At 40.5% G+C, this 24786-nt stretch overlaps 1 protein-coding gene across 5 annotated transcripts in view; it reads right to left on the reverse strand.

Moving 5' to 3' along the window:
• Positions 1–24786, reverse strand: part of col11a2 (collagen, type XI, alpha 2) — a 59112-nt gene that overhangs the window by 5403 nt on the left and 28923 nt on the right. For 4 of the 5 annotated variants that reach the window (XM_078290436.1, XM_078290435.1, XM_078290434.1 and 1 more), the window contains 49 exons: positions 23509–23718; positions 22120–22173; positions 21166–21207; positions 20874–20936; positions 20611–20685; positions 20289–20375; positions 19895–19951; positions 19063–19116; positions 18635–18688; positions 18124–18177; positions 17395–17448; positions 16280–16333; positions 16104–16148; positions 15181–15234; positions 14097–14141; positions 13888–13941; positions 13570–13614; positions 13077–13130; positions 12918–12962; positions 11993–12046; positions 11445–11489; positions 11089–11142; positions 10791–10898; positions 9685–9738; positions 9483–9536; positions 9052–9096; positions 8868–8921; positions 8429–8473; positions 8208–8261; positions 7862–7915; positions 7046–7099; positions 6669–6866; positions 5949–6002; positions 5640–5747; positions 5368–5475; positions 5205–5258; positions 4949–5002; positions 4704–4811; positions 4339–4392; positions 3777–3830; positions 3506–3559; positions 3315–3368; positions 3067–3174; positions 2525–2578; positions 1893–1946; positions 1736–1789; positions 1161–1214; positions 754–861; positions 173–226 (listed from right to left, as the gene is read on the reverse strand). In XM_078290436.1, coding sequence (XP_078146562.1) covers positions 173–226; positions 754–861; positions 1161–1214; positions 1736–1789; positions 1893–1946; positions 2525–2578; positions 3067–3174; positions 3315–3368; positions 3506–3559; positions 3777–3830; positions 4339–4392; positions 4704–4811; positions 4949–5002; positions 5205–5258; positions 5368–5475; positions 5640–5747; positions 5949–6002; positions 6669–6866; positions 7046–7099; positions 7862–7915; positions 8208–8261; positions 8429–8473; positions 8868–8921; positions 9052–9096; positions 9483–9536; positions 9685–9738; positions 10791–10898; positions 11089–11142; positions 11445–11489; positions 11993–12046; positions 12918–12962; positions 13077–13130; positions 13570–13614; positions 13888–13941; positions 14097–14141; positions 15181–15234; positions 16104–16148; positions 16280–16333; positions 17395–17448; positions 18124–18177; positions 18635–18688; positions 19063–19116; positions 19895–19951; positions 20289–20375; positions 20611–20685; positions 20874–20936; positions 21166–21207; positions 22120–22173; positions 23509–23718 — 3261 coding nt within the window. The remainder of the gene's footprint in view (positions 1–172; positions 227–753; positions 862–1160; positions 1215–1735; positions 1790–1892; positions 1947–2524; positions 2579–3066; positions 3175–3314; positions 3369–3505; positions 3560–3776; positions 3831–4338; positions 4393–4703; positions 4812–4948; positions 5003–5204; positions 5259–5367; positions 5476–5639; positions 5748–5948; positions 6003–6668; positions 6867–7045; positions 7100–7861; positions 7916–8207; positions 8262–8428; positions 8474–8867; positions 8922–9051; positions 9097–9482; positions 9537–9684; positions 9739–10790; positions 10899–11088; positions 11143–11444; positions 11490–11992; positions 12047–12917; positions 12963–13076; positions 13131–13569; positions 13615–13887; positions 13942–14096; positions 14142–15180; positions 15235–16103; positions 16149–16279; positions 16334–17394; positions 17449–18123; positions 18178–18634; positions 18689–19062; positions 19117–19894; positions 19952–20288; positions 20376–20610; positions 20686–20873; positions 20937–21165; positions 21208–22119; positions 22174–23508; positions 23719–24786) is intronic. The other variant, XM_078290437.1, reaches the window with a different exon arrangement.

A 24786-nucleotide genomic window follows, 5' to 3' on the forward strand; every position in this document is an offset into this window, starting at 1 on the left:
GGGAAGAAAATCAAAATGAAAAGGAAAATATTAGGGCTTTGGCATGGGGACCAAATCAATGACTACATGATTGCCATTTGATCAAAATGGAGTTTTCCAACTTCAAGTCAAACTGTACACAATAGTGCAGAATGGATGTATGCATGTAAATAAAAAGGTATTATTGTCTTACAAGAGGTCCAGGTGGTCCTTTCTGTCCAGCAGGGCCTGGAGATCCTTGCTCACCCTGAAACACACAGCGAGAAACACATTAGCCACATTCAGTATTTAGTATCTAATAAACCAAATACCATATGTGCATATATACTGTATAACGCTGCCATGTTTAAGTCTAAACACTGCAAAGTAAGTATAAGCAGTCAACAGCTCTATAATGGTCAACAGCAGACTCAGAAGTCATTATATACATGTCTAAAATCTAATTTCCCATGTCTCCTTGATTGTGAAAGATAGAAGCAACAGACAAAAACAAATATATGTTATTCTGATCACATTTGAGAGTAAACTCATATTTTTTTTTGACAGTTACAAGGGTGAGGATATTTCCAGACATGATGAGTGTTCCCATGTTTTGTCTGCGTTTCGCAAAGTGATACTTGAGTTGGTCCAGCCAGATGGGAACAAGTTTGTCTGTTTCACTGCTGTTGATTTTATTACTGGTTTGTATTAGCAACTGTATATTGTATTGTATGTGTTTGTATGTATTGTATGTGTTTACACAAAAAATTAACCCTAATCAATATATTTACTGACCACTGATCCTGGGAGTCCTCTGAGACCCTCGGTTCCTGGTTTTCCTGGCTGACCCTGGGGGCCGACGGGGCCGGTTTTTCCTGGGGGGCCGAGAGCACCTGGGTCTCCCTGAGAGGGAATGACAATTAAGAGAAATACGTTTAAAAACCAACATGTTATCAACTTTTTCTTATTCCATGCACTATGTAACCACTAAACCACTAATTTTCCACTGTATGTGACTATAGTATAGATATGTATCGCAATTACGATACATAGTTAGTGATTAATACTGGGGTCAGTAATGGAAACTATCATCACCAGGAAGAGAGACGGTGATCTGATGTCTTTAGCCACAGGGAGTTGAAGGCGGACTTGAAAAACACAGATACAATAAATACAATGTAGTGTAAAACGTCTGGACTCACCTTGGTTCCCTTCTCTCCCTGACGTCCCTCTGGTCCTCTCGTTCCAGCAGGACCCTGCCAGATAAAACACAGTTCACGTTAACAAACAGAATAGCACATATTTGATAATTCTGTGACATCTATGGCACCAAACATAGTCACATAAGATTCTTTTGTTTTTACTTGTATATGTGCTGTACATCAAAGCTATCAAGTCAGTCAAGCCATTTTCACAGTATTGTTCTAACGCTGGAGACAATCCATAACTAACAGACAATATAAAGATGGAGCTGTCACACTTCTTCTTGGATGCCTCCTGCACTGCTGCTCTCCCACCAAAGGAATTGTTTGAGAATTAAAAATATTGTTCATCGTTCAACTCTCCGAACATATGAAGAAAGTTGTTTGGGAGCCATAATATTCACATACGACTCAGTTCTACTTTACAACAGAACAGACTGTTTTGGCCATTGGTATTGCAGGATAGATGTAGAATAGATGCATGATGGGGAATTCAACCCTGACCACTGTGCTGTGCTTATGGAGGAGACTCCTGGTAGCACCAGGAGCCCATCAGATGAACGGGGTCACCTTACCCTCTTTCCAGGGGGGCCGGGGGGTCCGTTCTCTCCAGTAGGTCCAGGGGAGCCCTGCAGAGGGGAGGAGAGAAGAGAAGACCGGTTCAAAACAATGAAGACAGGTATTTTATAATACTTAATTAACATATCTGCATTGTATTAGCTTGTCACTTACAGCTTCTCCTTGTTCACCATCCTCTCCTCTCTCTCCCTTTGCACCATCTTGACCCTGAGGGTAAAAGGGGAACAGGGTTACTGGTAGGGATGGGACGATCTGCTTATCTCACAATACCATTCAAAATGCGATATGAGGTTTACGACTCAATACAACCACGATACGATGTAATACATAGAAGATCAACGACAACAAAGTCTGACTGTGCAGAATTATGTTTATTTCTGAGCCAAAAAATTTTCTAGGCATGGCATTGGCTTGCTAGAATGTAAACAACAATTTAAAAACGTCATTACAAAGTGTAAATAATGTAATTTGGATGGAGAGCTTGTGAAATTCAGATGAGCAAGCCGTCTCATTTATGATCACTACAGCAGAATAAAATTTTTCTGCCCTGTGATACGTATTGTGACATTTTTGTACATGCGATACATTGAATTTCGATATATTGTTCCATCCCTAGTTGATGGGTTTTCTTGTTGGGTTGCAGTAAAGCAAAAGGCTATCTGTACCTTCTAAAACACACAAACATCCTGCAGCCAGATAGGAAATAGGTTGAAATCTTAAATAGTGTTTGAGATACTGATAAATACGTATAAAGGAAATACAGTGGGAGGCAGCAGGATACTCACTCTGGGTCCGACCTCACCAGGGGGGCCGGGGTCGCCAGGGAAACCAACTGGGCCCTGGAGATGGAGAGATAACACACCTCAGACATCAAACACACACACACACACACACACACTGGCCCCATATGTTAAAATTTGTGATCAGTTCTTTTCTTTTATCTGTTGTCTTCATCCATATGTATGTCCCATTTCTCTGTGACAAACCTTTTTGTTTGAAGTGCTTTCTGAATAAATTTGACTTCACTTGACTTGGGTGAGTATTATATGAGACACACAAGGTTTATACCCAGATCTATGAATATTCTGTATGAGTGTATTACTGTCTAGACCTTCAAAGCTGCATCACAACATAGCAGAGATTGAAATGTCATCTGAATTGATGGCAACACAATTAGGACAAAGTAGAGATTAGAGAGAAAGCCGCAGGAGTCATTATACTCTTTCTTTTTGCAGTGCAGTCTACAGTTATAGATCTGTGCACTCTCCTGGTGTAGCTGTGTCAGTGCGTGTCTGTATGTGTGTGTGTGTGTGTGTGTGCGCCGTACAGGGTTTCCTTTAGGTCCGTCGTCTCCGGGTCGTCCTCGTCCTCCGGTGGGTCCAGAAACTCCAGGCTGTCCTGCCTCTCCCTTCTCTCCTCGCTCTCCTCGAGGACCCTGCCATTAATCCACAAAACTATCAGTTACTCATTATGGCATTAACCCGTCAGCTGAAGCAGACTCTACTGCTGATAAAGGGGAGATTTCTTGGTGTCTTGGCCTACATGGTCTCAGGGAAACACACTCGGCTAACTCACCTTCTTTCCTGGCTCTCCTCCGATTCCGGGTGGTCCAGACTCACCAGGCTCTCCCTGTCGAGCAAACATTATTTCTTTGAGTTCTCAGGACAAACATATGAGAAACATGGCGCTGAGTTATTATTTCTCTCAATGACTTCACACTCATGCAGAGACAAAGCTTAAAGAGTAAAATATCTTTATCTCCGCACCTTCTCTCCGATGTTTCCAGGATTACCCACACCACCAGGAGGACCTTGAGGACCCTGAAAAATACAAATACATTTCAGATAAAAGGGGAATCAGTTACATCAAAGTGGTTATCATCAACATTAAAGCTCTTTTACAATCTCAGTAGAAATAGTAACATTTTCAAAATAGTCATCTAATCTAGTTAATTCATGATATTAGCTTCATATTAAGAAATACCAGCCCATGTAGTCCATGTTGTGATTATTTTATGAATAAAGGACTGATACTCACGTCAGCACCGTTGGGTCCAGCAGGGCCGCGGGGTCCAGGGGGGCCGGGAGGACCCTGGAAACACATACAGGTGTTATATACTGTATATATATGTGTAAATGTGTATGTGTACATATGTTACAGAGTTTCAACCTGCCACGGAACAGAGACACAAGGGCCATCCAGATAATTAAGAGAGACAACTAACTCGCTACCCGTCTCTCTTTATGACTCTTAGCATTACAAAGTTATTAAGTCTCACCATTTTGACAGCAGTGACAGACAAATAAGTAAAAGTTGACATCACTAACATCACAACAGGCTAACTAAAATACAAAATGTTTAGATTTGGTTTACAGATGATCGCATATTCTCAGATCATCTGTAAACCAAATCTGAACATATATGTGATTTGTATGGAAATCTACAAGTGGGAATGTGAGTGTTTCCTGCTGGTGGGTTTTTCCTCTTTTCTGCTTGGCTCTGCCTCTCTCTGTATCTGTCACAGGTATCTATGGACGATCCTGCCTGCAGCAGCTAACACATAGAAAAACATATATCCCAAGTATTTCATGATACTCACCATAGGCCCAACATCTCCAGTCTCTCCCTTCTCTCCCGATGGTCCTGGCAATCCCTATAGGATAAAGATTAAAGTCAGACAGAGAATTAGCCTACCTGAGTATCTTAGCACACAAGTACGGGACACAGGAAATACAGACGTAGAATTAGTTGACCTTACTCTACTGACATCATGTAACGTCATGTATAACACTAATGGAATAAATATCTTTACAGGACACACAGGTTAAAGATACATTAGGAGTATGGTGTAAAAACAAAGGAACAGGTTTCAGTTGAAGCTGAAACCTTGAGTTGTGGTATCAGCAGTAACCCATAGTGAATCTGTCTCTGTAATGAGTATTACAGCGTCGTCGGTCTTTGTACCTGCAGTCCGATGGGTCCAGGGGCTCCTGGGAATCCTCTGGATCCCTCGTCACCTTTGGCTCCAAACGGTCCCTGCTGGCCCCGGGGTCCGAGCTCTCCGTCAGCACCCTGCACCACAGAAGAAGAGAACGAACAAAGACAAATAAGACTTGGAGACAAGAATAACTAACTGAAATCACTGTCATCATGATTGTAATTATTCATGATGGTAATTGTGTCTTCAAAGAGTTAAAGTTCCTACTTACAGCAGCACCAGGTTGACCGACTGGACCCATTGCCCCTGGTGGACCAGGGGGACCCTACCAACAAACAAACAACAAACAAACAAAAAAACACATGAACAAAACAACAAACATGCACAGGTACTATAAGTAGAGAAACAGCATCATTTCAGTTTGGATAACTGGATATACAAAGTCGGCTTTACTCCACAAATTAAATTCTGATTATTTCCCATCATAAGTGAATTTTAGGGTTTGATGCGATATCAGTTTCACTCACATGCTCTCCTTTGTCTCCCTTGCCTCCCTTCTGGCCGTGTTCTCCAACCTCACCCTGCAACCACAAACACACGGCAGGTTATAACAAAGAAAGGGCAGAATTAATGACATCACCTCTGGTTATGGTGGAGGCGCAGGTTTTGGGGGCTACGAGTGTAACTGGCCTTGTCTCCGTCTTCTCCAGGGACTCCGGGGGATCCGGCAGGGCCAGGCAGACCCACGGGACCCTGCACTCCATCACGTCCTGCGGGGCCGATGGGACCTTTCTCACCCTGAGAGAGAGCGAGAGAGGAAAGAGTAGAATCAGAATAAACACCCATCATTTTTCTTTGTGACAATGTTCAGGTTGGATGCATAATATTTTTGGATAGTTTTATCCTGAGTGTTGAGTCAAATCCCCTACTGTACATTGGACAATAATCTCCAAAGTACTCACAGGAACTCCCTTCTCCCCGGCAGGTCCAGGAGGCCCCTGAGGGCCCGGTCTGCCAGGGGGTCCGATGGGTCCGGCAGTACCAGCTGATCCCCTCTCACCAGGAGACCCCTACACAGGTACAATGAAATAAAAGACAGCATATTATTGGTAGAAGCAGGAGACGGCAGTGCAGTTAAGTTATATGGATTGAGATATATGGATTTATGATATGTAAAAATGAGTAATATCTGGAGGAAATTAAAATAGAAACTGAGGAATTTCATCCCAAAATGAGATATCCAACATCTGAAAGAATGATTTGAAACGTACAGCAGGTCCAGGTGGTCCAGCAGGTCCTTCACTTCCCTTCAGGCCTCCACCTCCCTGGGAGAAAAGAGAAGGGATTAATCAATAAGTTTTCATCTTCACATCGGCTGTTTGTTGATCGCTTTTATCCAAAGATTCTCAAAACACCAAGCATGCCTACACTCCCAGTATGTATGGCACCAGTGTGATTGAACTAGCGCTGTGAATCATGAAGTAGATGTAGGAACCTGCACACTTCACTGTTTTTTCTTTGTTACAACTAATACTACTACTACTACTAATAATAAACTTTATGTGTATAGCACCTTTCAAAATGGAGTTACAAAATGCTTTACATAGAATGAAACAGTGTCAGAAAAGAAAAATACAGCAAATAAATAGAGGGACAGAACACAAGAAATTAAATAAGTGAAATAACTAATTTAACAGTTAAATGGTATTTTATAAAAATGAGTTTTCAGCTGAGACTTAAAAGAAGAGAGAGAGTTAACTACGCTCTACTACTCTCTAACTACTCTTTTAGACTAGACTTGGAAAAAGTCAGAAGAGATTTGTCTGTGGATTGAAGAATTTCAAGAGTACAGAGAGTTGCACAAGCCACAAGTAACTTTTTCTATGTCAGAAAAGGATAGAAATGACCTGTTATTGAAATGGCAGCCATTAGTGTGCAGGCTCACTCATCTATCTCATGATCCATACAATGTTTCCCTCCATCACACTCACAGGGGTTCCAGGCAGTCCTCTCTCCCCAGGGAAGCCTCTCAGTCCTGGGGGTCCGTCCTTGCCGGGGCCTCCTGGGGGTCCGGGGTCTCCCTTGGTGCCCTCCTTCCCTGACGGACCAGAAAGTCCCTGCTCTCCGGGTGGACCTGGGGGTCCGGGGTGGCCGCGCTCGCCCATGGGGCCGGTCTCTCCTGATGGACCCTGGGAGGAGGGAGGGATAGACAGAGAGGGAGAAGGTGCAGAGGGGAAGAGGATGGTAAGAAGAAAGGTGAGGATGGATGGAAGATGGAGAGGAAAGAGAAAAAGAGATGTTTTGTTGTGGAAGCTGATGATGTACAACAAACTAATGAGGAAATGCTACACATCCTGCAGAAACTCACCTGAGGTCCAACAACTCCAGGAGGCCCAGGTGGACCCATCTTGCCTTGGAAACCCTGGAGGAGAGAAATTAAGTTAATAAAGACAAAATATTAGGAATTCCTTCCTACTGTTGAGTTGCATCCCATTGTGCACAACCCACGTCTCGACTGCCAAGAGGACTAAAAACCCTCTTCCTCCCGTCTCCTCTCCTTCATCTTCACCTACCCTTCATGACTAAAGTGGATTTAAAATCAGTAACGAATCACAGCTTTCACCTCGATTCACCTGGTCAGATTATTTCAGGGAAACAGCAGGTCGCCCTCATGTTTTGTCGGCCATTGGCCATTCGACCATTGAAAGGATAAATCTTATATAAGATGGTCCCTCCCATTTCTTTGAAGATAACCTGAGGATGTTCTTTGTACTGAAACGACGTTCCTAATAAAATCAACTTAACTTGCAAGTGAAGTGGACAGTGTGTGAGGGCCATTTCCTTTCAATTGCCAAGATTAACATTTTACTAGAATTGATGGAATCAATAATCCATATCATCAATTCCTGCTATCACTCTGCTTAATTCAGTACACTGTGGTGACTATTCATGCTAAAGAATAATCATACGTAATTCATCAATGTTCTCTACAGCACAAAAAATCGGAAACATTCCCTTCGGTAATAATTGACATAATTTCTAAGGATTTGTATCATTAAGGAGAGCCAAGACTGGAACCAGGGTGGATGCAGTTCTTGCAATAACCAACTCCAACAACTGCAGAATATTTTCTCACCATCTTCAAGAGGAGAAAAAGACAAATAATAATAAAAAAAAGACTCACAACTTCTCCTCTCTGCCCAGGGTGTCCGGGCAGTCCGTCCTTTCCTGGTGGTCCCTGTGTGAAACATCAATCAACCAGTATTCACTTAGGAATTAAATCACCACCTTCACGATGATTCTGACATCAGAACAAAATGGATTCCCTACAAGCATCAGTAACCAAGTCAACGAAAACAACAAAACATCTTAACTTGAGTTAAGATGAGTCTTGAGTCACATATTACAACTCTGTTATTAACATTATTCAAAATAATATCAAGCCAAGTGATTTCAAATGGATTATAGATGTAGCTGTCATGTGACCAATAAAATTTAAACGTAATTAAAATTATTAAAACAGTCCTTACGGGAGGTCCCTTTGGTCCGGGGAAACCGTTGGCTCCCTGAGGCCCTGGCAATCCCTGATGAGGCAACAACACATGTATTGATCACAACAAATAATTTAATGATAACTGATAAACCCATTAATCATTCAATAATTTACAAAAATTAGGCATAGGTTAAATGATTTGAATGTAACAGCACGTCAGCATGGGTGTCTTCTGATAATCAAACAGGCAGAGCTCACCCTCTCTCCGGGGGGGCCATGAGGGCCATCGCTTCCTGATGTTCCCTAATAAACAACAACAAAAAAACAACACAGTAAATAAAAAAAGAAGCTGTTGATCCCAAACTACTATTCTTCAATATTTGATGGACTCCACTTAACTTATAAACCAGATTATTTGCTTAAAGAAACATGTAAATACATCAAAGAAAACAGATGGTACTCCATGTTTTAGGTACAGGCAGGCATCTTGCTTGAAACATGAAAAAAAAATGTCCTGTGTGCTTTCATTTATTCAAACTGTTGGATTCAACACCCAGTTTGAGTTAAAACACTTGCAAATTATCTGGCTTAGGAAGCTTGGGTGTAATAATAATAATATTAACAAAGATAATAACACTGACAATATGATCGTCAAAAAATTATCAATAATAATAATCAATCCACTGTAACGACGCACCTTAGCTCCTGGTTTCCCAGTCGTTCCTCTTGGTCCTCTCTGCCCTCTGGGGCCCTGAGGGAAGAAACAGGAAACTTTAGGAGTTTTAAAGTCACTGAATGAATGAATGAATGAATGAATGAGTAAATGAATGAGTGAATGAGTGAATGAGTAAATGAGTAAATGACTGATGAATGAAAGGTACCGTTGGTCCTCTTTGTCCTCTTGGCCCTGACTTGCCGATCAGACCCTGGGGAAAAACAAGATGACAGATTCAGAAACTGCACATCAGTATTCACTCTATGACTTCCTTTGCCTTGGTGTCACACCATCCTTCTGTGGCCATTTTACATTTTTCCATTCACTGTAAATGAATTGGAGATGGAAATTCCACCTGTGAAATAATCCCTCTGCTCTAAATTTCATGCCATATCAACACTTCCTGTCCTATGATATTACTGGATTAAAAATCGAGTTATCTTCTGTCTATTGTTTGTCTAGATATAACACTCTATGAATCACACCGTTTGACACAGGGATTCTCATTGTGATTGTTGTTCTGATCACAATACCAATTATTCAGCCAGATAGTCTGACTTATGCGGCTATAAGTCATCCACAGGAAAGTCGACCTACCCTTGTTCCCTTCTCGCCGTTTGAGCCGGGGAATCCTGGGAAACCAAGAGATCCCTAAAAAACAAAACAACAACTCAGCATCAGCACAGTTTCTCATCATAAAGAGGCCTGGTGACAACTGGAGGGTCAAACTGGGTGAATGAGTGAGTGAATAAATGACTAAATAAATGAGTGGGATGGTATATATGTGTGTTGTTCTTACCTTAGGTCCTTGTCTTCCAGGATAGCCAGGAAGTCCAGGTACTCCGAGTTTACCCTGAAATCACATGTTGACACCAATAATCAATAATCATTAGCCTTTAACTTAAAGGGCCACATTAGCTGTACGCTTGTTAGAATATTACTGACCTGTAGGATGTTACATAATGCATTGGAATGTACAACTGCAACTGGTGATTTGTTCAAATTTAACTCAGAATATGGTGGTCAGGTAAAGTAATGTTATCTGTCAATTTTAATCCATGCCATAAAGTTCAATTGCAAAAACGCAGCAACCAACAAATACATACATACAATAAAAAAAGTATCACTTTATATGAAAATGAAATGGTCATGTTTAATTCAATTGTCTCTACAATATAATTTTATATTGACTTCCATGTGAAAAAGTCAAACTTTTCTCACTGTGTGAATGCAACCACAAGAGGGCAGCATGATGACTTTTCCTCCCCTAATGTTTTAACAGGGAGGCTATCCTCAAATCCTAAAACACTTGAGAAATGTCGTGGGAAATTTTGGGAAAATGTCTTCTTCAGGGTTCCCACACTTAGTTGGACATCAAATGCAAGGTCTTGTTTAGTGAAATTCAAGGACTCAAAATTGGCATGTTTTGGGGTGAGACATGAAATTGGTCAAAATTAGACATCATAGAAGCCTCGTGAAGTCAAGAAATCATTTTTTCAAATTCATTTCAAATTTGCTGCTATACTCAAATCTCCATCACAGGATTTTCTTCAGGATGTGAAGTATTGATCCTCGAATCGAGACAGGTCAGAGAGCTGAGGCATATTGATAAATTTGGGTGCTATATTTTAGTAAAAAATAAAAAATCTTCCAAGGCCATCCATTCATTTATAAAAACGTTCATGGCCTTATTTTATTTTTCTCAAATCCACAAACTTGCAAGGATTTTGCAGGATTTTACTTTTTCAGAACAATAACCTAAAAGTCTGTTTTGATAGAATTTCCCTTTAAATAATAAAGAAACAACAGATAAAGAAGGAAGTGACAACCTTAAGAATATCTGTAACCTGTTGCATGTTACTAAGAACCAATCACATCATGTTGTCCTGGTTGAACAGCTCCTACCTTCTCTCCAACGAGTCCGAGGGGTCCGAGCTCACCAGGGGGTCCGACGCGACCCTTTGGCCCCTCAGGACCGTCCTCTCCCCTGGGCCCCGGTACTCCACCCTCACCCTGTCAGCATGAGAACAGGAAACCCGTCAGGATGCATTCACACATACGTTTCCATACAGTGGCAAATCAAAAAAAGCAATGATATAAAATCAAATGGAGGCAACTAGTTTAATCAATCAACCTATCAATCCATCCATCCACCCACACATTAACAGACCAATTAACCAACCAATCAATTAATCAATCTTACCCTGTCTCCCTTGGAACCGAAATCTCCCTTAATTCCAGGGAAACCATCTTCACCCTAGAAACAAAAACAGGCAAAAAAAAACAAAACATTCAAACAAAATCAAATGAGGCGGTGCAGTGCTGTTAATAAACACTCAACATCATCTTTTGATTTTGAGATAAAACAGCCTCAGAAATGCCTTGTTTTATAACTTTCACCGGTGTGTGTCAACTAAAAATTTATACATTATCATGCCTTATAACTAACTATACAGGTGTCTGGTGAGATAGGGCCAAGACTAATCAGCCAGGATGTTTTTAAGTGAGTGACATGTATTTAAAAGTCTTAAACAGCCCAAACTGTAATGAATCGCTTACCTTCTCTCCCTTGTGGCCCTTCAGTCCACGGATTCCTTGACCTCCCTGCAATCAAAACAGCCAATAATTAGAATAAAAAAAGAGAGGAGGAATCCAATCTGCGCAGGTGAGACAAAGAAACACCTAGGGAGGCATGAAAATGTTGCATCCTCAGATATGAGCAATGCTAACAGTAATAAGGCTGCAAAGTGAGCCGCAGAGTCAGAGAGACATTCAGATGTTTCCTGGTAGCTTGATGTTCCTAGGTTATAAAAGCAACCATGCTGAGGCAACTCTTTGGGCACTGTTGCTCTTCAGAGTTGCTGAAAAAGTTGCCCTGTGTATTGCTGCCTTTAGTCATTGGTATTGTTGACATCCATTGCCAAAATGTCAGTCAGTCAGAGCAATGAGAGGGAGAGCAGCTTTGAAATGGCAAATACCGACCAGCCATGCTGGATCATATAACTGGTACGTTTACGTCTAAAAATAGCTAATTTAAAGCCACCTAAGAATAGATTTCAGAGTTGAAAGTTTTGATTATGGTTATTAGCAACAGTAACTGTACTGACCTTGATGCCACGAGGGCCAGGATAGCCAATAGTTCCCTGAGGACCGCTGGGACCCTGTAACAAGTAAAAGACACATTACAGTAACAAGTTTACAACACAATAAAACAGTTTACATGTGAATATGTTGGGTTTAGTTTTTACAAGGAGAGATACAACCACAAGGAACTGCAAGCAACTGCCCATCATGTTGCATCACTGTATTTATACTTGTAATTGCTAGTTTCTAATACCAGTCCTTGGACTTGGCTGGTAAATATATGAGGGTGAGGTGTCTTTACTTTAATTAGGCAGTGTTGGGGAGGATTAAACTGGCAAACTTTCAACTATTCGGCAGCCTCCCTAGCCAACATGCCAATATGACGCAGACCCAAAGTGAAGATATTTGGTATCGCCATGGGACCCACACTTATTAAGATATTATTACTCTTGTCACATGAGGATCCACCAGAAATGGGCTGGCAATCCAGATATTCTACTGTTTACATTGATGTACAATACAAAACCGTTATGTGTCTTCCTGTCTTGTGCTTTAACTGTTATGTCGTACAGATATAACCATAATATGTCATAGTAATTCATGATGGTAATATACTGTTAAATCCTATATATAAAGGTTTCTACCCAAGTGGTATGGCTCAAATCAAGAGATTAGGTGGCTCAAATAGAAATACAGGCACACTATGGGAGATTTTTTTTTAATTTTATTTTTATCAAAGATGATTGATCTTTCTGAGGGGTCAATAAGTTTAATTATTATTGTTTGAATTATTAATTAATGAATCAGAAATGTGTATTTTAACTCTTTCTCATGTAAAACGTTTCTCCTGTAATGGCTCCTCATGCCATTTGGTCGCATATGAAATCAGTTCAGTGAATTTGTCAAAAGGAGGACATGAGGTGTGACTGGGTTATGACTGACACCCACCTGGTTTCCCTTGGTGCCAGTAGGCCCCTCCTTTCCTGGGTGACCCTGAGAAGGTAAGACAGAGAGGTAAAGCCTCAGGAAGAGCATCCATTGTTAGAGGATTCAATTTAATTCAATAAGAAAGATATAAAGGAAGAAAACAGCAAGGAAGAAACTTACAGGAGGGCCGTCAGCTCCGGGCATTCCTGGCAGACCGGGCTTTCCTGTGGGACCCTGCAGGAGACAAGGAGAACGTAAGATAGGAGATAAACAAGAGATAAATATAAATAAGATAAATATGTCTTCTAGATAAACTGTATTACACTGTCTCTTTTTTTCACAACAAGCAGTAGCCCTCTTCATCTCTTACATGAAATGAAATCCAGCATTGTATGTGATATATGGTAAGATATTTTATGTTAAAATCTGATCTGATCTAATCTTTTATAACAGTGAAATTGCATCAGTTGATCATTTCCAGATATTCTGAACACTAATCTTCTGGGTTTGTTCTTCATGCCCTCCTTCATGCCCTCCTTCAGTGGATTTAATAGGTGAAACCAACAAGAGACCACAACTTCAGTCTATTTGATGGAGAGACCAGGTGGTTCCAGTACATTTACTGTGTCTGTCAGCACTATCAATACAGGTAGAAATAACTTTGGTGTCTCACCTTCTCTCCTGGAGGCCCAATGGCTCCCTGAGGTCCTGGCATTCCCTGGGAGACGACACACACACACAAAACACATGAGACATACATTCACTGTATGCACATTCACACTTTCACCATCAACTGTCCCAAACGAAAACAGACAATGTCTCAATCCAAACTGAGTCTTCATTACGTTCTCCTGATTCACACTTGACCCGCACTGGATGTGTGTGCATGTCTATGCTCTTTAGAATACTTGGTGACACAATTATTGGTGACAAATTATTGGTAAAAATCGCAGGTATGTCCCCCGTCCTGTCCAGCTGTCCTCTGTCTCACCTGAGTTCCTGAGGTTCCCTGCTGTCCTGGGGGTCCAGGCTCTCCTTGGGGACCCTGAAGAAAAGAAGAGAAAAAGAAGAGGAATGAAAACAGGGAGAATTACTACTGGCACCATAAGAAAGTTTTATGGGTTTTCATATTGTACATCTGCACATTCAACAGAACAAAGTTATGATATAACACGGTAGATAACTTAGGCTGACACTGACCAGGTTTCCTTTGGGACCGTGGGGCCCGTCGTTTCCACGCACACCCTGAAAGGAAGACAGGAAGAGACTATAATATCACTGAATAGAAAAGAAGAATCAAAATCTGAATCAGATTGGAAATAAACAACTCAAACACTGTTGTCTCACAAAGCTTTGTGGTATCACGTGTTTAGCTTTGCAGGGGATGACATGATAATACATTGTTCAAATCATTAAGTAACAGTAGAAGTAAGTAACGTTTACTTGGTGGATGCTTTTATCCAAAGTGCCTTACAGCAGTGGTTCTCAACCTAGGGGTCGGGACCCCCCAGGGGATCACAAGATTATATATATATATTTCTACTATAAAAATGTATTATCATGTCTATTTTTTCTGATTTTTCTCCAAATGTTTTTTTCTTGTGAAATACTAAATAGTTTTCAGTCTCTAGGCCTAATTAAATTAAATAACCTGAAAAAGGAAAACCATTCTTTGGTTGAACTGTTCATCACTCTGCATATGCAGCCTGTGACGGGGAGGAGGCATCGCTTCATTTTAAGTTGTCATGAGCTAAAAGGTTGAGAGCCACTGCCTTACAGCACCGTGAGTGAACATTTTTTATTTTATTTTGGGCGGCTGCAGTGGGAATCGAATCCCTGACCCAGGCAGTATTGCAGACTTGCTCTACCCAGTGAGCCACTCAGGACCGCAAATTATAGATTTTGTGACGATGCTGGTGGGACTGTGTACCTTTAGATCTGTGGGAATCAGCAGGGAGTTGAACCCTGCTGCTGAAGGGCAGTGCTCTGCCACATGAGCCAAACAACGCTTATATATAAATATATTGTATGTTTGTCAAATGGATACTTTGGACTTGGCTGGCATGAATCCTGTGTGATATTGGGTGACTTGGTATTGTTTTAAGGTGACTGTGGGAACATTACATGTTCATTTTTAGATTACCGGACGTCTCAATCATCTTTATATCTGGTCATAGAGTATTGTTTTAGGAGGTGCTGTGAGTGCAAAGTGGTCACAGTGGGATAAACCAAATGTTCCTGAAATAACAGCAACACAATATGGAGCAACACTGTTTTCACTCACAGGAGGTCCAGAGATTCCAGGAGGACCTTTAGGTCCCAGCAAACCACGAGGCCCCTAGACACACACACACACACACACACACACACACAGATAGATAGACAGACAGATGTACACACACACACACACACACACACACAAACCAGGATCAGTCAGTGAAGGCCATATAATCACAGACATAATGTAAATGATATTATCAAAAATCCTTATGCATTATCTTCTAGATCTAGAATAAATAAATATTGGGGATGGAATAAATGTGAGTTCACATTTATTCGAGACAAACAACAGGTATAGAGGTAAGATGAGCGACAGGACAAACCAACAGATGAAAACATAGAAATGTGTTTAAAGGAGATGGAATTGGTGGGAGCTGATATCCAATATAATACAATACATAGTTTCAACTAAGAAAGCGGATGAGTCAGCGATGAGCAAAAACAGAATTGGTTGAAAAGCTAGCTCCTGTGGTAACCAGGGTGCTGACTAGCAATCTTTCATTCTTTCTCCTTTTGTTTATTCTTATGCATGCTACTACTTTTTAGTAAACTTTTCAGTCAGTACATGTGTTGGTAACTGTTGTGTAGAAACCATAACACCCTTCCTGGGATCATGGGTACATCTGTGATGCTGATGGCACTTGGCTGCAGCTTGTACCTAGTCATCACTGTTGTACCCATAATTGCAGCAAAGAACCCCTCCAGTATCTCAAGTATTATCGCTATGGTGAGAAACAACAGTGGTGGAGGTAACATTAGTGTCAGCACCAACCGACAGATGGATACATGGTAGTGTGTATTTTATAATAATAATAATGGAGGCAGGGGCAACATAAGTACTATGGGCAACCAGCAGATAATTAGATACATAATACTGGTGAGAAACAATAGAGTCAGAACCAGCTGTGTTGTCATGGAAACACTCACTGGTTCACCTGGGAGACCCCTGGGTCCAACGTCTCCATCGTCTCCCTGGAAACACACACACAGGCACAACATGTAAAGGATGTTGAGATAGAAAGACGGTCAGAGAGAGAAACTGGATGTTTGAATGGAGCCTGGAATCATTTCAAATTCTTTTTTTTATGGCCAGAACTTCTTACCCTCTCTCCGTCCTCTCCGGTAGGTCCTGGGGGTCCCAGTGATCCTGTGTCACCCTGGGGAGATGAAGGAGAGAAGTGAGGGATTAGCATGAAGGGAATATTCTCAAACCCTAGATCCCCAAAATCAATATTCTAGAGTGAAAATATTCTATAAATATTCAAGAACTATCAATATTCATTCACTATCAATATAAGTTTAATATATTATTATTATCATTATTAAAGAACTATCAATATTCTAGAAGTTGAGTATATTATTGTAAATTAAATCAGATAGAAGAAAACATAAGAAACAAGTTGCTCCAGTAAATATTCAAAAGCTATCAATATTCTAGATGTAGGATATTCAGTAAATTGATAAATGCTCTAGGACTAGCAATATTCTGTACTAAAATATTCCATTAATTTCCAAGAACTAGATTTTAGAGCTAGAATATCAGTAAATATCCAACAAGTATCAATCTTCTAGAACTAAAACATTCTGTAAATATTCAAGAACTGTCAAATTCAAAATCAAATTCACGGGCACAAATTGAATACAAAGGAATGTTGCCAAAACATATTGTGATATCACATTAAAAACAAACAAACAAACAAATAAATAAATGCAATGTTAAAATACATTACAATACATTAATCACAATACATTAAATACATTAAAAAACATTTACAATGCTACAATACCAACACTACTGAAGGCAGTAGTTACAGAAACTCATTAGATGCAAAAGGTACTTACTAAAAACATTCTATGCACTATGTTCAGTAAATGTATCAATATTCAATATTCTATTCTAAAACCTTCGATAAATAATCACAAACTATCAACATTCTAGAACTAAAACATTCCATAAGTAAACATGAACTATCAAGATTCTGGAACGAAAACATTCCATATATAATCAAGAACGATCAACATTCTAGAACTAAAACATTCCATAAATCCTTTTTTTATTATTATTTATCATGATTTTGTTGACTGTTGTTGTTGTCTCTCAATGTTACACTGTCTTCTTGCACTGAGTGTGAGGTCTTGTCCCTGTACCATTCTATATGTGGCAGCATGCACTCATGTTACTGTGATTCAGATTGTGATAGTTTTGCTTTTGGCTCACCCTGTGTCCTTTGTCACCAGGCAAACCAGGCAGACCATCAAAACCACGGTCACCCTGAGGGAGACAGAGGGAGGTTGATACATGACTTCATTACAGAGAGAAAACATGACAGAAGAGAAGTTGATTCATTATTACTTTATCTGAGCTTTTGATTTGCAGCTAGAAGTGGTTTTGGGACATCACAGAAAGCCCACACAAAGAAAAATGTGAGTGATGCTGCCAAGACCTTGTTCCCACGACAGTCACTCTGATCTTATGTCACACTCGGGGTGGGAAACTCGACCCAGAAGAGCAAGAACAGCCCAGCTATGTCCTACTGCCAAGATGCACTTCATACAAACATCATTTCACAGATTCCCTACTGAAAAACATAGATACAGAGGGATATAGATTTATATATTTGACCCACTATAGCTACCCTACTAAAGTCAAGTGGTTGTTGTCGTTCCCGAGATTGCTAGCTAATTTGATAACTGTTAGGCCTCCCTGAAGTCCTCACTTGTGGGTCGAAGTAATGCTAGTTTTATATACTGTATATGTCAATCTTCCAGGTCGTTTCCCACTACGAGTATTCAAAATGGCCACAGTGGGAATAAGGTCAATTACAGGCAAAGAATGAAATAAACCTATAAAGATATGATGAGGCAGGCAGTGATTGTGGCGACTGAGTGATGATAAGCCTATATGTAGAGATTTTGATGATGTTAATAAAGGGTTTAGGGAGGTTACCTTGGATCCAGACTCTCCTGGCATTCCCCTAGCACCATCAGCTCCAGCACGACCCTGTGAGACAAGCAGGGGGAACAGGTTTTACAAAGCCATGTTCAATTATTTTAGCATGCTACATGAGATACAAATGTACCAAAAGTCCCACTTATTACAGCACATGCTTGCTGCACTCCTGCTCCATAACCAAGAGGAATTTTTGGAAAATCCTGCACCACTAATGCAGAGATGTAGGGTGCGGGGGCAGACTTCCTAAATGGCTACCGCTATACTTTCTAAGGTATAGAATATTTGAACAGACTGACTGATGACTGTATAGGAGTTAGGAGCTGAAACTGTCTAAAGCTCTAAATGTATTTCCTGCACTCTAGTTTGCACCAACAGCCTCAGAGCCACTTTGAGACACAACAATTACTTCAGTACATCTCTTACACTCTGGGTTAGTAAAACAACACACAACTATAAAGAAAACAAACGTAATAAACAAGACACATTGATTGTTTCAGATACTCACCCTTCTTCCCGATTTGCCTGGAGGTCCCAGCAAACCCTGGGGTCCCCTAGGGCCCTGAAAAATAAATTAGATGTCTGTGATAAATGCCTGTCAAGATGTGAGCCACTTACACTGTAAGTTAAATTATAACATCATACTGTACTGTGAAATGGGGCCTCCATTACATTATTTGACATACAAACTGTTTAAATGAAATGTTGGGTGCTTGGAACCACATTAATTATGGTGGATCTAGCTGTGTGTGGATATGTGGAAGTGTGTTTGTGTGTGCATGCTTGTATGTGTAAATGACTGTATTTGTGTGTGTATCTGTATGTATATGATTGTGTGTGTGTGTTTGTATACACAAGTATGATCCTTCTAATGTGAGGTCAGATCCAGCATGAGACCCAGGTGGTTCACAGGTGAGGTGTGGTGGGTGTGTTTACCTGAGGACCGGGGTCTCCACTCTCTCCCTTCAGTCCAGAACTTCCTGGAGTTCCCTGAAACAGACACAACAGGCATCAGCAAAACAACCTGGAAAATTCTTCTTAAAGGTGATTAAAAAATCAAAGGTGAAAAAAAACACAACAGTTTGTGGCCATTTTTTCAGTTGTTTCAGTGTTTTTTTTCAGTTGTCTCTCTCTGCCTATTTTTGGTGTTTATGTTGACGTCACAGCTCATACATATTTGTAAGAAACCAAGGCATCCACAGCAAAAGATACAGGTGAGTGTACAGGTGATCAGAGCTTTAGGTAGGAATAGTTTAGCCAGGTTATGTTATGAGTGTCAACTTGCTGCCCCTTCTCTAGATCTATGATGCTTTGGTCAAAAATATGTAACAATATGCTCCATAATCTTGGACATTCTGGCAGCCAGGTGGCACAGAATCACTGCGAAAAAACGCAAATTTAAAGAGGTATCAGAAAGTCTTAAAATTCTATGTTTGTGTAGATTCATTTCAGTCATCCATCTGTTTGACAGCTTAAAATTCTATAGCTTCTTAGGTCAAAAAAATATTTTTTATTGTTTTAATCCTATTCACACTCTTGAAACAAGCTGAATTGCATTAAAATACGTAAAATTATCACAACCATTGGAAGATTATTCTCATTTATTACAAGGAAAATAAGATTTAAAGACTCATTATGAGATGAAAGTCCTTATTAAGTTGGAAATATTTTGTAGTGTAGAATCAGCTGGATTGTGAAGTTGACAGTTAGCAGTGACAACAACAAACACTTTATGCACAGGTGAGTGTCTGGGTAACAGGTAACCTACCAGGGGTCCGGGGCGTCCGGTGAATCCCATTGGTCCAGGAGGTCCTTTCAGAGCCATCTAGAGACAACAAGACGTCAAGATGAATGATGATGAATGCATGAGGCTGCTTGTAAAGTTTAAGTTTAAGTGTAAACTAAATGCCTAAACTGAACATGTAAATTATGTTGTTATGAGGTTAGAAAGTTCCTGTCGCTAGGTTTTCTCTGCTCCATTTGTGTACAGCTGTGTACTTGCACTACCTGTAGTAGGCTAAGATAAGCCACTTGTTTATGTTGAGGTTTAATTCTTTTAATGTATAGTATGTGTAGTGTATTATAAAATATATGTTGCATCAAAAGCACAGGAACCGAACGTCTCAACTCTATGGCAATGTGAAATAACAGTGATGACTCACCCTGGCCTGAGACAAGATGGCCGCTGCCTGGGCTTCCTGTGCAGACACAACAGGACCCTTATCTCCTCCACTCTGGCCAAAACGGAACTGAAACAAGAGAAGGAAGGAGACACAACTCAACAGAATGAAGATGCTGAGGCTTTTGCAGGGAAATGCATGGAAGAATAAAGAGATCCTGTACAGTTAAATAAGTAGGCCATGGCACTAACACTGCCTTTTAAGGCTAATTCTGACAGCTAGGTTTCAGAGCGATGATGGATATCACAGTAAGGTCTAATAGTAACTTTGGACAGTAAGGGGTCAAAGGTCAAGGGTGACTCACAGGTAGCATGACGGAGGTTCCAGGGGGTCCAGGGACTCCATCAGCTCCAGGGAGACCAGGCTTACCAGGAGTGCCCTGCAGGATGGAGAGATGGAGGGGTGAGATGGCAGGTTCACGACAAGACTGGGAATGAACTGCACTTGTTCTTGCATAGTGTGCGTTTGAAATTACTGATATTGACCTAGAATTGCCTGTAGTCAGAGGAGATTCAGCACCAATGGCTCTGAAAACCTGACATTTATTAGTCAAAGTGAAAGACTCACCCTCTCACCAGGATCACCAACGGAGCCAGGAGGTCCAGAAGAGCCGGCGGGGCCACTGGGACCCTGAAAGAGAGAGAGGTTGCAGAGTAAAATCACATTCAATGCGATAAGAGTAGTGTCCTGTCTAGAGAGTGTTATTGCTCCACATGCTCCCTGATATTAATAACACAGAAGCTACACTCCTCTCGTAGAGGTAATCCATAGCTCTCAGAAGGAAAGTACCAACCAAGAAGGGCATGGAAGTGTGAACATGACACACTAAAGTAAAACAATCTTTAGATAATCCACTTACAGCAGGTCCCTCAGGTCCTGGGGGTCCTTCAATCAGCATACCCTGGAAAAGACAAAATATAGTAAAAAAGACAATAGAAGAGGAGGAAACATGATCAATGGAACTTAAAAGCGGTAAGGTATCACTGATGAATCTTTTATTCAAGTCTTTACACTGCAAAAATATACACCTTAACAAGTAATTTATATTATTACTAAGTCTTAAACTCTTTTTCTTAAAATAATGAAAAAATGTAATTTGTTTCCAATGCACCTCAACTTGTACAAAGAATTTTCTGGAATCGAGTGACACATCTTGATGCCACTGGAGTGATCTGCATTTTTTCAACATATTGTCACTTGATTCAAACAGCTACAACTGCATTTGAAATAAATTAACTCATTTCACCCTATTGGCATTGGATTTTTCACTTGTTTTACAGAAAACAGGACTAACTAACTAACACGACTAAGACCCAACACTATACTTACGGACATGTTAAGATGGATATTTTTGCAGTTTAGATAGCAGAATGAAGATCCATTTACAGTAGCTACTGCACAGCATTTCTTATAGAGATTCCAATGGATGTGTAGAGCAATTAAAAAAACTGCAAGTCAGTTTGTCATTTAGTCTATGAATGGTTGTGCCTGGGAAGTCCAACTTGGATTAACTTGGATACAGTATACAAATGAGGAACAATAGCCCTAAGGTTAGAAGTAGGATTGTGACTGGAATGTCACTGGTTCGAATCCCTGGATTTGCTGGGAAAACTGGCTGGGGGAAGAGATCAACTAATGCTTTCCCTTTTGCCATTGAGCAACCGCTCAAGTAAAGCTGCTCAGTGGTGAACAGTAGAAGACTGTGGATATACTGGCAGCTCTTTAGTGTGAATGTGCGTACCTGTGTGACTATACAGATATGCTTAGTCAACCTTCACTTGACAAATAATTGTTAAAAGAAACAGTAACTCACAGGCTCCAGGACAGCTGGTTCTCCCTTCTCTCCTTTCTGGGCTCTGATGGCGGCCTGAGGAAAACACACATGTAGCCAACAACACAGCGCAGTCAGTACAGAGGCACTCACACACTCACGCACTCACACAGCTCACATGACAGCACAGACAGTAGATTATATTATGGATGCATTTGGACAACAGGTAGACACACATTTATCAAAAGATACCCATATCAGTATACCACTTAAAATAGATGATAAATGCATTTCTCCATTCCATGAAGAACTAATATTCCAATGTGTGAATTAAAAACAAACTTAAAACCTGTTTTGCCCGTGATATAGGCATAAGCATTCATCCAAAAACCGACGATTCCTTGGTTCTCTTAACTGTTTGTCCATTACTTCTAGACATTTTTGCACTGATACAGAGAACCATCTGGGCTTAGCAGGTCTAAACAAAGCCATACACAAAGATAAATGGCATTCAAAACAAATGAAGTTAGTTCCTGGTCATTTGCTGCACTTTTAAATGCCTCTTTGTGTATGCACTAGTCCTGGAGTAGCTGATTATACACAGTATAGAATAAATCCCATTTCAACCACTGATGCAAAGACCAGATCTTGGTCATTAAAGCATTTGAAATGCATTCAAATACATTTTTCTCTGTGATTGATTGACCTTGCCTGGCATATAATGAAATCTACTTATAGACGTTATTCCCACAGCAGCCATTTTGAACCACACGTGGGGTGGGAAACTAACCAGAAGAGCAAGCACAGTCCAGCTATGTCCTACTGTTGTGTACCAAGATGCACATCATACAAACACTGGGAATCTGACAATCATTTATCATTTCACAGATTCCCCACTGAAAAACTTATTAGAAGCAAATGGATCTCAAGAATCCAGAGGGATATAGGTTCACATTTTAAGGTAAGATATTTGGCCCACTAGCTACCAGAATCTAGCCTAGGTAGCTAGATAGTTGCTAACTAGCTAGTAAGTTAATTTATCTCATAAATTAAAGTCGTTGTAGATGTTGTTCCTGAGATTGCTAACTCATTTTATAACTGTTCGGTATCTGGATCACTTATGTGTTAAAGTAACGCTAGTTTTATATGCCAATGTTCCAGGTAGAGTTTCCCACCCTGAGTGTTCAAAATGGCCGCCGTGGGCATAACGTCAATAAGTCCTAGAAGGGTAAAAAAAGAAAACAAATAGTTTGCAACAACAAAAAGACAAATAAATGTCTTCCATGTGGCCAGAGAGAGAAGGCAACCTCAAACAAATCATTTGAGAGGACATCAAATTCAATTCGACAAAGACCACAGATTCACAGTTGGTTGAAATTAAGAGATTTGGGATTTTTTATTTTTTTTTGCCTCTGAAGCAAAACAACTTACGCCTCCCTCGTCTGTCACGGCGGACAGGGCGGGGCCCATGTTGGCATCGGCCTCCCCAGTCTCCAGTATGGGCTCGTTGTAGTCCCTATAGGAATAGTCGTATTCCTTCAGGCCCACGTCGCCTGTCACATACTCCTCAGTGAAGGCCTCCTCGCCCTCACCGCCTGCCTTGGTGGCATCTACCTCCTCTCCCACCACCGTCTGCTCCACCTGGGGTTGGGTTGGGTTTATCATAGCCACGACGGGATAGACGGAGGGAGAGGACAGGATGGAGCGAGCAGAGGAAAAGAGAGATGCAAGAGGGAGGAAGAACAGAGAAAAGGAGGAGAGATTTTGATAGCAAAGGGAAAGGTGTTTCATGACGAGGAAAAGTTGGTAAAGGAAAGTGCAAGAATGAAATGAGAGGGGGAGTAGAAGAGAAGGGCATATATAGAAAGAAGTGAGAGTCTTACCTTTTGTAAATACACAGAGTGACACAGGGATAAAAAGCAAAAAGACATCTGACGGACCATGGGGAACTGAACCAATCCTTCAGGCACTGTAACTTCAGGCTGACTTTCCCAGGTGAACTATTGATATCAGATTTATTGTACTACCTTAAATCTTACGTTAATCATCTATCATTGTGCTCATGATAGTGTGTGTTTCCACCAAAGCTTATACATCTACACCAGCTTGTGTGTTAGGATCTGTAACTGATGGAGCTCTACAAATGTGCCTTAAATATATTTTCTGAAATAATAGAAGTAGGTTTAAAAAATGTAAAAAAACAAACAACCAACCCTTAAAAAGTCCTCAAACACACAAGACTGATATGAAACACTTTGCTTTGTGAAAACAAGCTGCTGCTATGTGCTATGCTATGCAAAGCTATTACAACTATGTTATTTCTCTAGTTTACTTACCACGGATGTTTTAAAAACACAAATATGAATCCAGTGGAATTATGTTGGAATGTCTTCTCATATAAAAAAGCAATGATTTAAAAAACAAAAACAAATGTGGAATAATTCTGGAGCAATAGTATGTTAGCTATCAATATTTGTCGACTGCGTGGATCATTTGTTCATTAAAAATACCATATTACACTGACACATTCTTTTCCAAAGCAGAGGCAAACTCTTTCCTAGCATCAAAATTGTAAAACATAAAAAGTCATCAAAGTCAGCTAATACAGATAGAATGATGGTAATGGTGATGATATGCATTATCACCAATAACACGTGAACTGTGAGAAACAGATCAGAACTGTGCAGGTCACACATTCTGTCAGTTAAA

The sequence above is a fragment of the Centroberyx gerrardi genome, chromosome 19, assembly GCF_048128805.1.
Source record: "Centroberyx gerrardi isolate f3 chromosome 19, fCenGer3.hap1.cur.20231027, whole genome shotgun sequence".
Lineage (NCBI taxonomy): Eukaryota > Metazoa > Chordata > Actinopteri > Beryciformes > Berycidae > Centroberyx > Centroberyx gerrardi.